Raw genomic sequence first — 14,553 nt, 5'->3', positions numbered from 1 at the left:
TTCAAAATAATTTCTGCTAATGCTTTTGAATTTGAGTTATGAGTCACATTCGCGTCCATAAATCTCCCCCCTGTGTTTATATGCAGTCTATGGTCCCACCCAGCAGCCATCTTGTTAATGGCTGGTGGTGAACTAAAACGTCTTGTAGTTAGCTTGTGATTTTGCATGATTTATCTTGCTCAGTGCCATAACTATAACCAACAAAGTTGTTTTTATACATTAAAATAGCATTTAAAAAACAATTAAACATACATGGGGGGGGGGGGGGGGATCTGCACTTCCTAAAAAGTCTTTGCAGCCTCTACATCAGGAGTCTTCAACGTTTTTGAGCCTAAGGACCCCAAATTGATTGAGATAGGAGCAGGGAACTTCTGCTATAGGCTATATCGTATAAAATTGTGTTTTATATTAAACCGGCCGAGCAGCACCAACAGACCACCAGCAGATCATCTCCTGCTGCGTTCTCAAAGAAATATTGAATTTTTTACTACTTTGATGTTTGAGTTCATGATGAAGAAGAGAACGTGTTCTGGTTCTAAAATCTGAAGCATTAATCTGAATAAAAGCAGCTGACGTGATTAAGAAGCAGTTAGAACGAGCCTGAAGTGTGACATTGAAGCGGTCTGAGGACATGAAGTTGGATGAATATTCAGTGAGCATGAGTCTGAATGTTACGTGTTGTGTGAAGCGGTCTGAGGACATGAAGTTGGATGAATATTCAGTGAGCATGAGTCTGAATGTTACGTGTTGTGTGAAGCGGTCTGAGGACATGAAGTTGGATGAATATTCAGTGAGCATGAGTCTGAATGTTACGTGTTGTGTGGATTGAAAATGGTTAAAAGTTAATGATCAACAGGCTGAGCTCAGAGATAAGGTGGACTGTGAGGCCACACCGCAGCTGTTTGTGGTGGAGACGGCTGAACTTTAGACCAATAAAGACGGTGAACAGCTCTAGATGTCTCACTGCATCACAGCTGTGGTGTCGTTCTGCAGAGCTCAAGTTCACTGATCACCTGAGAGAGTTTGATCCTAATAAGTGAGTGAAAATATGTTTGTCAAGTGACAGCGTTCTCCTTTCAGTGGTGGAACAACTGCAGCAGCAACGTGTGATCAATCTTTCTATAACACTGACCAGGTGTTGAAGGCAGGAAACCCAACGGCTAGGCGGAGTTACCTGTAGTCATGTGATCTCTAGTAGGAAACAGAAGGCAGAATGAGGAAATGAACAGTTCAGACTCTGTTTTACAGCCGACAGAGGAGGACAACAAGGTGAGAGTTAGTTCAACATTATTATTCTTCTGCTATCAAAAACATTTTTTCTGTTCTTGGTGTTTTTATATCACAGGAGTGTTTTAATACTGACTGCCGAAGAGGCTTTTTATCTGGTGAATGATGTTTACTGAAAACTGGTTCACTTCCTCTTCTGCATTTTAAAACTGGACAGATATTTAAAGACATCAGTAACCAAAAGTCTGTTGGTGCAGCAGAGAACCAGGTCCAGAGGAAGGAACCACGGTTGGGGTTCACCTGATAAACTGGGATCTGAAATGATTACATTTGTCAGTTTTATGTTATTGAGTTTAGTCAGTAGATTAAAATGAATTTTGAAAAGGTTTTTGTGACACAAATAGAAATCATTTTCCTCTCAGAATTGATCAGTGATTGGTGAGAGTACAAACATGCAGTAAAGGGATGTGAACTGGAATCAAACCTAGGCCGCTGCTTCTGGGACTATAGCCCTATTTATGGGTCGCCCACTCAACCAGTTGGGCTACATGGGTGCCTCTACTGTTCTCTTCTGCACTGTGGTGTCACATGTGCATGTTTTTCTCCAATGATCTCAGTAATAAATAAATGTGTTGACAGAGTGATGAAGAGGAGGGGAGTTTGTGTGGAGGAGCAGCCGTCCTGCTGTGCTCGGTGTCAGGACGTCCTGAAGGATCCAGTCTCTACCAGCTGTGGACACTGGTTCTGCAGACAGTGCATCAGCTCATACTGGGACCAGTCTGCTCCATCAGGACACTCCTCCTGTCCCCAGTGTGGAAAAAGACCCAGAACCAGAGCTGGACTGCAGACAGCCAGTCAGAGCAGCTGTGGACAAAGTAAGAATGAACATCTGCTGGTGGACTGATGTGTGAAAACTGAGCTTGTTGTTGTGTTGTCCAGACATGAAAGATGTTTGTGTTTGTTGAGTCTGATTGTTTATTTGTTCTGTGAGTAGATGTTGATCTGCAGGAGGTTCTGCAGGAACACAAGATGAGTCTGAGGAGGAGATGTGAACATGTGACTGAAGGAAGTGATGAACCAGGAGGTGGAACCCTCCCGAACAAGATCTACAGTGAGTTCTACATCACAGAGGGACACAGTGGAGAGGCTGATGTCCAACATGAGGTAGTGCAGCTGGAGACAGCTTCCAAGAAGAGCCTCCATGACACTCCCATCAGGTGCCAGGACATCTTTAAAGCCTTACCTGAGCAGCAGAGAACCATCAGAGTGGTCCTGACCAACGGCGTGGCTGGCGTGGGAAAAACCTTCTCAGTGCTGAAGTTCACTCTGGACTGGGCAGAGGACGGAGAAAACCAAGATGTCAGTGTGGTGGTGGTGCTTCCGTTCAGGGAGCTGAACTTGATCAGAGATGAGCAGCACAGTCTTCTCACGCTGCTCCATGTTTTCCATCCAACATTACAGAAGGTGACGGCAGAGCAGCTGGCTGTCTGTAAACTTTTGTTCATCTTTGACGGTCTGGATGAAAGCAGACTTTCACTGGATTTCTCCAACAGGAAGGTTGTGTCTGACGTCAGCCAGAAGTCATCGCTGGACGTTCTGCTGGTCAACCTCATGGAGGGGAATCTGGTTCCCTCTGCTCTGGTCTGGATCACTTCACGCCCTGCAGCAGCCAATCAGATCCCTTCTAAATGTGTGGACAGATTTACAGAAGTACGAGGCTTCACTGATGACCAGAAGGAGGAGTACTTCAGGAGGAGATTCAGTGATGAAGAGCGCTCCAGCACAATCATCTCCCACATGAAGACATCCAGGAACCTCCACATCATGTGTCGACTCCCAGTGTTCTGCTGGATCACTGCCACAGTTCTGGAGCACATGTTGACCACAGAGCAGAGAGGAGAGCTGCCCAAGAGCATGACTGAGATGTTCTCACACTTCCTGCTGGTTCAGACACAGAGGAAGAAGAGCAAGTACCATGAGGGACCTGAGACGAGTCCACAGGAGCTGATGGAGGCTGACAGAGAAGTTCTTCTGAAGCTGGGGAGGCTGGCCGTTGAACATCTGGAGAAAGGAAACATCATGTTCTACCAAGAAGACCTGGAACAGTGTGGTCTGGATGTGACAGAGGCCTCGGTGTTCTCAGGAGTTTGTACACAGATCTTCAGAAGAGAGTGTGAGATGTTCCAGAAACCAGTCTACTGCTTTGTTCATCTGAGCGTTCAGGAGTTTCTGGCTGCAGTTTACATGTTCCACTGTTACACCAACAGGAACACTGAGGTGCTGGAGACGTTCCTGGGAGAAGAACACAATGACCTTTATGATGATGATGACGATTTTAATGATGATGATGATGATGATGATGATGTTGATGAAAACAAAGACATCTCATCCCTGGATGTTTTCCTGGACAGAGTCATGAAGAAGTCCCTCAGAAGTAGAAATGGTCACCTGGACCTGTTTGTTCGTTTCCTTCATGGCCTCTGTCTGGAGTCCAACCAGAGACTGTTAGGAGGCCTGCTGAATCAGACAGAGAACCATCCAGAAATGATCCAGAGAGTCGTCAGCAACCTGAAAAAAAAAAAGAAGACGACTTATAAAATATCTCCAGACAGAAGCATCAACATGTTCCACTGTCTGATGGAGATGAAGGATCTGTCAGTACATCAGGAGATCCAAGAGTTCCTGCAGTCAGAGAACAGATCAGAGAAGAAACTCTCTGAGATCCACTGCTCAGCTTTGGCCTACATGCTGCAGATGTCAGAGGAGGTTTTGGATGAGTTGGACCTGGACAAGTACAACACATCTAAGGAGGGAAAACGGAGACTGATTCCAGCTGTGAGGAACTGCAGAAAGGCTCGGTGAGTCCAGATGTGATGAACATGATCAGTGAGTAGATCAGTAGTTCAGTTCTTCAGATGTTCCAGATGTTCTCACTAGAACGTCTCATTATTTTCAGTGTTCCACTTGTTAGTTTCAAACATCACATGTCAGCTGTGTTTACTCTCAGATGTTCTTCAGCTACTTCATGATATGATAAACTACTGATCATTCAAAGACTGACGCTGCAAAGTTTGTTGAACGGAGTCATGGAGCATTTCATTGATCTGAACTCAGCTGTTGATTTTAAAGAGGGAAGTCGTGTTCCAAAGTCCAGATCTGACATCTTTCCTGATCTTCAGTTGCTCAGAGAGAAACTCTGTTTTCTGTTTTGTTGCTGCAGAGAAAAGTGGTATCAGGAAATGCTGAGAGGTGTGACTATATCAGAGCACAATGGTAGAAGGGAGACTGTTTCCAGAGATCTGATTCACACGAAGCTTAGAGTTGTGTTTTTATTGCTACAAACCCTGATAACATGTTTGTGAGACATTGTGGTGAAAATAATTGATCTTTACTGGTTTGTTCTGTGTTTGTGCTGAACACATTTCTTCAGAATCTCACTAAAGAACGTTGAGGGCAAAAGTCGACTCAGTCGTCTGTCATCACATGAAAATATTTCCTGATGTTTATATTAATGATGTCCAGGTGTGATGTTGTCCAGTGATCAGTTTGATTTGCGTAGCGTTTGACAGCAGACTAAATGTTGAGTGATGGAGGTGAAGCTGACAGCAGCAGGTCCACAGCAGAGACATCTTTTAACTGGAACTGTTCACTGAGCTCAACTCAGTCACAATATCCTGAGTCACAGTAAAAACAGAACAGAAAATGTTCTTCTGATCCAGTTGTTCTCATGAGAACTTTGTGAAGTCAGACGTGGGATCAGATCACGCTGACAGACGTGGACAGTGTGGAAGCCTGAATGGAACTCCATCTTCTGTTTTCCATCTGCAGATGAAACCAAAGAAAGATTCAAAGTGTGCAGGTGTCAGAGAGGCTGATAAGAATTCAGTTTCATGTCAAACAGTCAGAAGATGAGCTGAAGCACTGATGTGAAGAACTAAATGGCCAACAGGATGAGTCCAGATGTTCTGCTATCAAATGCATGAAGGAAATATAAAGTGTCCTCTTTTCATAAAAATGAAGAGTTCATTTGAAAAAACAGGTAACTCCGTTTTCAGAAAACTCGTTTTTATTGTTTACTTGAGATAATAATAATAACGCTCATAATTTATTTTTTCTCTATTTTGCCATGTATTTTTCTACTGAGTCAAATCCACTCAACTTCAGTTTAACTGATATTATCTCAAGTGAACAATAAAAAAAAGTTTTCTGAAAATTTATCAAAACGGAGTTTTCTGTTTTTGCAAATGAACTCTTTATGTGTTTTGTCATTTATGTGTCATGACAGACTTCATGACTGTGGACTCTCAGAGAATCACTGTGAAGTCGTGGCCTCAGCTCTGAAGTCCAACCCCTCCCATCTGACAGAACTGGACCTGAGTGGAAACAGGAACCTGGAGGTTTCAGAAGTGAAGCATCTTTCTGATGGACTGCAGAGTCCAAACTGTAAACTGGAGACTCTCAGGTCAGTACACTTGTGTTCATTTTGTTTGTGTGCTGCTTCTTGGCCAGATCGTTATTGAAAATGAGAAGCTGTTCTCAACTAACTTATCTGGTTAATTAAAGGTTAAATAAAAAATAAATATAACTATCGTTTATCAATATATTCAATTTAAATCCTTTACTGAAGCTTGACGTTTTTGATAATAAATTTTGAGGATTTTCCAGAAGACAGTGTGAAGATGTTTGAGATTGTTGAAGTGTCAATAAATCCCTTGATCAGCTGACTGCAGAGTTCCAAGATGGCGGACAGAATCCACAGTCCTGCCGTGTGTCTGAATGTGAAGCTGATGTGAAAGTGATGTGAGGCTTCAGCAGTGTGACTTCCACACATCCAGTCAGTATGTTTGTGTTTCCACAGTGTTTGTGCTGAGCTGCAGTGGAGCCTCAGGAAGTCAAAGAGGAGTTTAGTTATCAACAGTATGGAAGTTTGGTGGACACTCACTTGATTAGTGTGAGTCAGAAGCTGAAGCTTGATGTTAGTGTGAGCTGAGCTGATGAAGTGATTCCTTCCAGTGGATTTGTGTTAGGAAGAGAGCAGTGGACAGTCAGTGTGGACAGCAGGAATCAGAATCCCTCTGTAATGTACAGATGACATGTGACTGTTGTTGGAGACACACTGGAAGATGTGAAGGAGACAAAGCTAGCAAGCTGATTTCCACAGAAGAAGAAGAAGAAGAAGGTGATGGAATAAATGAAAGAATGAAGAGATTTGATGTTGATGCTGTAATGAGAGAGTGGACTGAGGTCAGCAGATGTTATTGATGTGTGGACATGAATAGGTGGATGAATGTTGTGCTGACATGTGGATGATGTGTGTAGAAGGCTGACATGATGATGATCCACAAGAACAGAAGGACAAAGTCACTCTGCTGCTTTTAGAGAAAATCTGATTGATGAGGACAAAGTAATGTTGATCTGCACATTCAGAACCTGAACACACCTGATGGATCATCAATGATTTTACACACATCTTTTATTCTTTATTCAGATTGTGGAACTGCAGTTTGTCAGAGATCAGCTTTCATTCTCTGGTCTCAGCTCTGACGTCCAACCCCTCCCATCTGGAACATCTGGACCTGAGCCACAACCACCTGAAGGATTCAGGTCAACATCTGAGTGGTTTTCTGGAGAGTCCAGACTGCATCCTGAAGACTCTGATGTGAGACATCATGTTTTGTCTGTGTTCTGAGATGAATGTGATGTAAAGTTGTGGTGACTCTAAACTGCAGCCATCAGGCTGATGTTCTACTGATCCACACTGAGGATCTTCATGGGAACGTCTGTTTTTTTCTTCTCTGCTTTAGTCATTTGACTGTGCCAGAGAAATGTTGGGTTGCATGTTTTAAAGCTCAATGAAAGCAGAAAAATCCCCCACTGAATAACTGACAGCGAAACTCTGACAAACGTGATCTTCAACTCAAATCTGACCTCATGTTTCTCTTTAACTCAAACTGACAGCAGCAATTAACATTTGTTTTTATTCCTGATGCAGCTGTCAGTTATTTCTACAGTTTAGTTTATTCAATGTTAGAAACAGTGAAAAATGTTGATCCCACTTTGTCAGAGTTCAAGGTGACGTCTTCAGATGTTTTACTGGATCAATGACTGAAACCATGATGGAAATGTTTGTGATGTTTTGTCCATGGACTCATCAACCAGTGGACTGATAGTCTGAGCTGTAATTGAAGCAGTTTTTCATCCTGAGAGACAGAAAATAATATTAAGCATCTGCTGGTTGAACATTTGGATGAATCCATGTGATGTTCAGAAAATGAAATGTTGAAATCCAAGATGCAGCCGTTTGATTTAGCTGCTGATGAAAGGTGAAGCTGATCCATCAGTTGTTGAATGAGCAGAAAATCCATCAGCAAAAGTTGTGACAGTTGATGAACAGTTGAAGTCATTTATCAGGAGCAATGGGAACATTTCCTGCTTGAGTTTCTGGTGATTTTCTTCTTTTCTCTGATTTGAATTATTTGAAAGTGAAGATGTTTGTGATTGAGAAAAGAGTCAGAAGACATCACCTGGTATTCTGAAAACTGTGATGGACACTTTCCACGAACAATGACAGAAGGATCAATAATGAACTCTATCTGAATGTAGAGTCCTGATTGAAACATCTCCATGGTTCCACAACATGAAGATATTTTAGAGTCTGGAGCCTCATTTTGTCCACATTTCCTTCTTGTTTGTTTCTGTGACTCTGAGCAGAAAGTGAACTAAATGTCAGAATGTTTTTCTTGTGTTTGTTGCTCAGCATGAGTTTGTGTGGATGGAGCCACTGGTGGAGCTGCAGAGTTTCAGAGCTGAAGTCACTCTGTCTTTATTGAAGCAGCAGCATGTTGTGATTAATAATGAGAGCTCTTCTTCACTGCTTCTGCTGGACTGTTTGAAGCTGCATCCTGTTGGCTTCAGCTGTTTGGAGTTTCCATTTTCTAAACTTGTACATTGTGAAGCTTCTTCAGCTCTGAACTCATGATGAAACTCTGAATGATTTCAAGCAGGAACGTTGTCTCCTCAACTCACATCTTTTATTCTTTGATCAGATTGGAGGACTGCAGGTTGTCAGAGATCAGCTGTGATTCTCTGGTCTCAGCTCTGAAGTCCAACCCCTCCCATCTGGAACATCTGGACCTGAGATGTAACAACCTGAAGGATTCAGGAGTGAAACATCTGTGTGGTTTTCTGGAGAGTCCAGACTGCATCCTGAAGACTCTGAGGTCAGTTCACTGTCTGTCTGTTACTGCTGTAGATCTGATGTGTTTAATGACAACTGAAGCTCATTTCTGTTCAACAGAACTTCCATCCATGAAGCTGTAAATCTGCTCTGCTTCACATTTTCTTTTTATTGTTCTACATTCAGTTTGTTTTGACGAAAGTCATGTTTGTAGCAGAAAGTGTATAAAATATTCAGTGTTAGACATTAAAGTAAATGAATGTTTGTAATTTGAGCTGAAGAGTCACATCTGGATCCAGATGATCCTCTGAACTCAGATCAGTTTGAAGTGACAAAGTTTCCTGAGTGACATAGAAATATTTCTTTGGTTTGTGTTAAGTTTTATTTGACTGATCCTGATCCTGTTGATGATGCAGCAGGTTGTTGATGTGTGGACATGAATAGGTGGATGAATGTTGTGCTGACATGTGGATGATGTGTGTAGAAGGCTAACATGATGATGATCCACAATAAGAGGAGGACAAAGTCACTCTGCTGGTTTTAGAGAAAAGTTGATTGATGAGGACAAAGTAATGTTGATCTGCACATTCAGAACCTGAACACATCTGATGGATCATCAATGATTTTACACACATCTTTGATTCTTTATTCAGATTGATTCGCTGCAGTTTGTCAGAGACCAGCTGTGATTCTCTGGTCTCAGCTCTGACGTCCAACCCCTCCCATCTGGAACATCTGGACCTGAGTGGAAACGACCTGAAGGATTCAGGAGTGAAATATCTGTGTGGTTTTCTGGAGAGTCCAGACTGCATCCTGAAGTATCTGAAGTCAGTTCACTGTCTGTCTGTTACTGTTGTAGATCTGATGTCTTTAAAGACAACTGAAGCTCTTTTATGTTCAACAGAACTTCCATCCATGAAGCTGTAAATCTGCTCTGGTTCACATTTTCAGTTTTTTGTTCTACATTCAGTTTGTTGTTACAGCAATGGAATGTTTGTAGCACAAAGTGTTCATTGTTAAAGTAAATGAATGTTTGTAATTTGAGCTGAAGAGTAACATCTGGATCCAGAAGATCCTCTGAACTTAGATCAGTTTGAAGAGACAAAGTTTAGTGAGTGAAGCCAAAATATTTCTTTGGTTTGTGTTAAGTTTTATTTCACTGATCCTATTGATGATGCAGCATGTTATTGATGTGTGGACATGAATAGGTGGATGAATGTTGTGCTGACATGTGGATGATGTGTGTAGAAGGCTGACATGATGATGATCCACAATAAGAGAAGGACAAAGTCACTCTGCTGCTTTTAGAGAAAAGTTGATTGATGAGGACAAAGTAATGTTGATCTGCACATTCAGAACTTGAACACATCTGATGGATCATCAATTATTTTATACACATCTTTTATTCTTCATTCAGACTGTATTACTGCAGTATGTCAGACATCAGCTGTAAATATCTGGCCTCAGCTCTGAAGTCCAACCCCTCCCATCTGGAACATCTGGACCTGAGTAAGAACAAGCTGAAGAATTCAGGAGTGAAACATCTGTGTGGTTTTCTGGAGAGTCCAGACTGCATCCTGAAGGATCTGAAGTCAGTTCACTGTCTGTCTGTTACTGTTGTAGATCTGATGTGTTTAAAGACAACTGAAGCTCAACAGAACTTCCATCCATGAAGCTGTAAATCTGCTCTGCTTCACATTTTTAGTTTTTTGTTCTACATTCAGTTTGTTGTGACAACAGTGGAGTGTTTGTAGCAGAAAGTGTATAAAATATTCAGTGTTTGTTGTCAAAGTAAATTAAGGTAATTTGAGCTGAAGAGTCACATCTGGATCCAGAAGATCCTCTGAACTCAGATCAGTTTGAAGTGACAAAGTTTCCTGAGTGACATAGAAATATTTCTTTGGTTTGTGTTGTTTTATTTGACTGATCCTGATCCTGTTGATGATGCAGCATGTTATTGATGTGTGGACATGAATAGGTGGATGAATGTTGTGCTGACATGTGGATGATGTGTGTAGAAGGCTGACATGATGATGATCCACAATAAGAGAAGGACAAAGTCACTGTGCTGGTTTTAGAGAAAATCTGATTGATGAGGACAAAGTAATGTTGATCTGCACATTCAGAACCTGAACACATCTGATGGATCATCAGTGATTTTATACACATCTTTGATTCTTTATTCAGGTTGAGGGGCTGCAGTTTGTCAGAGACCAGCTGTGATTCTCTGGTCTCAGCTCTGACGTCCAACCCCTCCCATCTGGAACATCTGGACCTGTATGGAAACAACCTGAAGGATGCAGGAGTGAAACATCTGTTAGATCTTGTTGCGAGTCCAGACTGCAGCCTGAAGACTCTGAGGTCAGTAGAAGCTTCCAGTCAGTCTCTGCTGTTTTCAACAGTTTTCTACTAAACAGTCAGTGTCAAAGCAAAGATCCAGTGTCTCCTGTAAACCTGCAGCTTCTCAGCGAAGCTGTGAGAGCAGAATGGAGACAGAAACACAGAGACAGCAGTCAGACAGTCAGAGGAGCCACAAGCTTGTTGTCATGGTGTGTTTGAGTGGATGTGAAGCCGACTTCTGTGACGATCGGCATACGTTAGTCTGTGAATCTGTGTGAAACATTACTCAAAAAGGGACCAACTGTTTGGATAAAATTTTCAGGGAAGATCAGAAATGACACAAGGACCACCTCATTAAATTTTCACAGTGATGCGTCTTATAGTCTGGATCCACGGCTTTGTTAAAGATTTCCCATTTCCAGATATAGCTGTCGGCACGGCGTCACTGTAACCATGACGTGAAAACTGTGTCAGTTACCCACTGATGATCACGTGACTGTGATCCTACTACAAATTGACTGTGATTTATCCATTGGAAATCATACAAGAAACAAATGATTAAACTGTAAGGTGTTTCTGAGTCCCATCAGTTCCTGCCACCCACTACATATTTCGGTCATGTATGTAGCAAGCCCCAGCCAGAAGCTCCTGTTGTTTCACAAAGCCTTTATTTACATTCAGCCGTCAGCCTTATTCTGAACGCAGATTCACCTTCTCAGCTGCTTCTAAGTTTAGACATATCCTTTGCTAGACAGCAACAATGTGGAACCATTTTATTTCATTTTTGTGAATTTTTGAACTTTTTGGCAGCGTCTTCGTCATGTCAGGAAACCACTTCTTAGATAAACACTTCCTATGCTGCTGGAATGTAACAGAATAAAAGCCTGTAACATTCAAAAAGATGCCTTCAAAATAAAAGCATGGAGGGAAGGTTATGTTACCACTAGCAAAACAAAGGTTTTCCAAAAGTGACGAACTGATCAACAGACATTTATAAGAGTAATTTACACGCAATTCGCTATCCATACATAACATGCACATGCATAACACATGCCTGTGCTCAGCACAAGGTCATTTTTTTATTAAATATTTCATCCGTCGGAAATGATACGTCAACTGAGCGTTGGAGTACTGCGCTCTCAGAGTGCTTTTCTAGTTGTTGTGTTGATGAAATAAAGCTGATTCCAGATGTGCAGAGACAGTGGTCCTCCTCCAAAGTGTCCATCAGATCTGATCTCACTGATCAGTTTGATGTTTTTCACAGATCTGAGATCAGTGAGACTGAAGCCTTCAAACCAGTGGCTCTTATTTCACAGCAGCATGACGATGTTGCGCGATCAGTATTTGTCTTGTCAACTCATCCGTCGTGTCCCCTCGTTGGACGTTATGAAATGAACTTAATATTCGCCTCACCTCCCCATATGAATGCAAAATTAAACAACAGGCCAAAACTGTTAATAACATCAAAAAGAAAATTCTGCATTTATGCAAGTATTAATTTGCTCTTTTCCAGTGTTTGACCCTAAAGACTCTGAGCTAGTTTTTCTGGAGCAGATGAGATGTTGATGGACGCTCAGAGACTGTTGGTTTAACCCCTTGATGCCTATTGTCACAAATTCACAACATACCACTTTCATTCAAACTGCAGCCAAGATAGTGTATCCATTCCCCCAATGCCAGCTGGTGCATATTCAATACGTACCTCGGAACCTTTTACAAGCACTGGTTTCTTATAGGACTGGTCAGAGTGGGACCTAATTATTATATATCTGTTCTGTTCTGTTGTTATGTGTAATATACAAATTAACAATCTCCACTTATTTTAGCATCAGCTGAAAAGCAAAAACGTGCAAAAGTTTTTTTTCACTTTAATTGTATATAAGTTCAGGCGTCAAGGGTTTAAATGGAGCAGCAGTAAATCTATGAGTGAAGAGTTTGTGCAGTAATGAAGCTTGATGACTGTCGGCAGTTTGTCTCTGCTGTGACCTACACTGAAATGTGCAGAGAAACACACCTGATGCTGACGGTGTGAGCAATTGTGTTCGCTGCAGCACGTTAACATGAAGCTGCTGCTCTGAACACCACTGAAGTCCTGATGAACTGCTCGTCAAACTCATTGATCTCCTCTGGTCTTTGTTCTTCTCTCTGCAGATGGAAGTTGTGTTCGTGCTGAGAAGATGAAGCTGCCCCAACATTCTCTACAAAATGTAGAGTTTGGTTCCAGTCAGTGGGACTTCCTGAGAAAATCTAGTTTAATGCAGTAAAATTTTCTGCATTTCTGGACAATAACTGAGCAGGTTTGATCATGAAACAAGTCCAATAGTGTCCCAGCTGGAAGAATTCCATCATGTTATTGGGTAGATTTACTGTGACTCCAGCAACAGAGACTCCAATTCTGAGCTGAAAATCCACATTTGTTTCTCTCTGATTGATATCTGCCCACTGGGAGTCTCAGTTCCTCATACAGCCATGGCCATAAGTTTGGACACAAGTACCATGGCGCTTGTGAATCTTAGAAAATACCACAAAATTGTCACTTACAATACAGTACACAACTCCTGAGAACCATATTAAGTTTCATATTTAAAAAAACATCAAAAGAGTTTGGTGTCATTTTGTTATTCTTACCAAATTCGGTTGTGAAAGTACTGCCTTTTTTTGTTATTTTCTTCTAATATTATGTTTTGGGAACAAAGTTGTTCCAATTGTTGGAATTTATTGATAATATTATATCCCTTGTTGATTTGTTGACTAATTAAACTGGTGCTGTCAAAAAATATTAGTTATGTTCTGTAATAGACATCAAAACAGACAAAGTAAGTCATGCTGTGTCCAAACTTATGGCCATGGCTGTATGTTTCTGGGAATTTGACATAATGATCTTTTAGTTTTGTGCTTCTACAAGCATCACATCACTGTTGGTAATAATTCAGTGTGACCTCACAAATATCAAGTAAATAAATAATAAGAGCCTTTAGGCCTTTAAAGTCTGTTTGTACTTCTTATAGAGTTTATCGCTGTCAGGACTTTACTGTGGTTTTTTTCAAGTTAACTATTCGATTGATTAACACCAATGGCCAAATATAAGCTGCTCTTTTACAGCTCATTCGATTCTTTTGGTCTTTTTGTTTATTCACATATTTATCATGAGTCATTTACTGTGTACTGGTTTATGTCTGTCATTCATTCCAAGCACCTCATTTAGAGACGCTGCAGTTTTGTCATGGCAAAATGTGAAATATAATAGCGCTCTCTGGTGGTCATAATTTGCAACTACAGATTTCTATTTTATTTTTCAATAAATCTGATAAATCTGAAATATAAATAAGGAAATAAAAAGGAAAATTTTGTGGTCTGTGTATTTTTCTGGCAACTGGATTTTCCGTTTTGATTTTCATTTTAAAATACAAAAATTAAAATTGAAACAAGACGTTTTTCCTTTTCATGATCAAAAAGGATATACGAAATTTTAAAAATGCTTTGATTTTCATTTTATATTTAGAATAACCGGAAGTGGTCATCAGCAGGTGTGGAGCCAAACAGAGTACAGTGCATAGACTGTATTTTTTTCTTTAGTTTTCATGGTCAAAATGAGAGATCAGGTGGCTGATCTTAAAATAAATCAATATAGATTTTTTTTATAGAGCCTTAAAATTTTGCGAAGCCAGGGGGCGGGGCTACTTGATTTACAGTCTGGTCTGGAAAACTCTGCTTTCCTCGTTTGGATTAATTCTGATATAATAACTGTTGGTTTATTTATCAGTGGAGCAGCAGAACCTTTTCCACAGACAGTTTTTCTGCCTGTTGGC

General features: G+C 41.0%; 1 protein-coding gene across 2 annotated transcripts; it reads left to right on the top strand.

The window, feature by feature from the left end:
- The first annotated feature begins 994 nt into the window (after nucleotides 1–994).
- LOC110964062 (NACHT, LRR and PYD domains-containing protein 12-like) lies at nucleotides 995–14,066 on the top strand. Of its 2 annotated transcripts, XM_051959482.1 has the most exons (10): nucleotides 995–1,269; nucleotides 1,867–2,102; nucleotides 2,222–4,085; nucleotides 5,513–5,689; nucleotides 6,716–6,886; nucleotides 8,274–8,447; nucleotides 9,058–9,231; nucleotides 9,822–9,995; nucleotides 10,592–10,765; nucleotides 12,896–14,066. In XM_051959482.1, exons 2-10 carry the CDS (start codon nucleotides 1,871–1,873, stop codon nucleotides 12,915–12,917), a joined length of 3,162 nt encoding a protein of 1,053 aa, XP_051815442.1. In that variant the 5' UTR covers nucleotides 995–1,269; nucleotides 1,867–1,870; the 3' UTR covers nucleotides 12,918–14,066. The 2 variants fall into 2 exon arrangements, with proteins under 2 accessions (XP_051815442.1, XP_051815443.1); XM_051959483.1 differs by lacking the exon at nucleotides 6,716–6,886 and having other exon boundaries at nucleotides 999–1,269.
- Nucleotides 14,067–14,553: the final 487 nt, after the last annotated feature.

This window comes from Acanthochromis polyacanthus, chromosome 15 (genome assembly GCF_021347895.1).
Source record: "Acanthochromis polyacanthus isolate Apoly-LR-REF ecotype Palm Island chromosome 15, KAUST_Apoly_ChrSc, whole genome shotgun sequence".
NCBI lineage: Eukaryota > Metazoa > Chordata > Actinopteri > Pomacentridae > Acanthochromis > Acanthochromis polyacanthus.
This window is presented reverse-complemented; position numbering and strand designations above follow the sequence as displayed.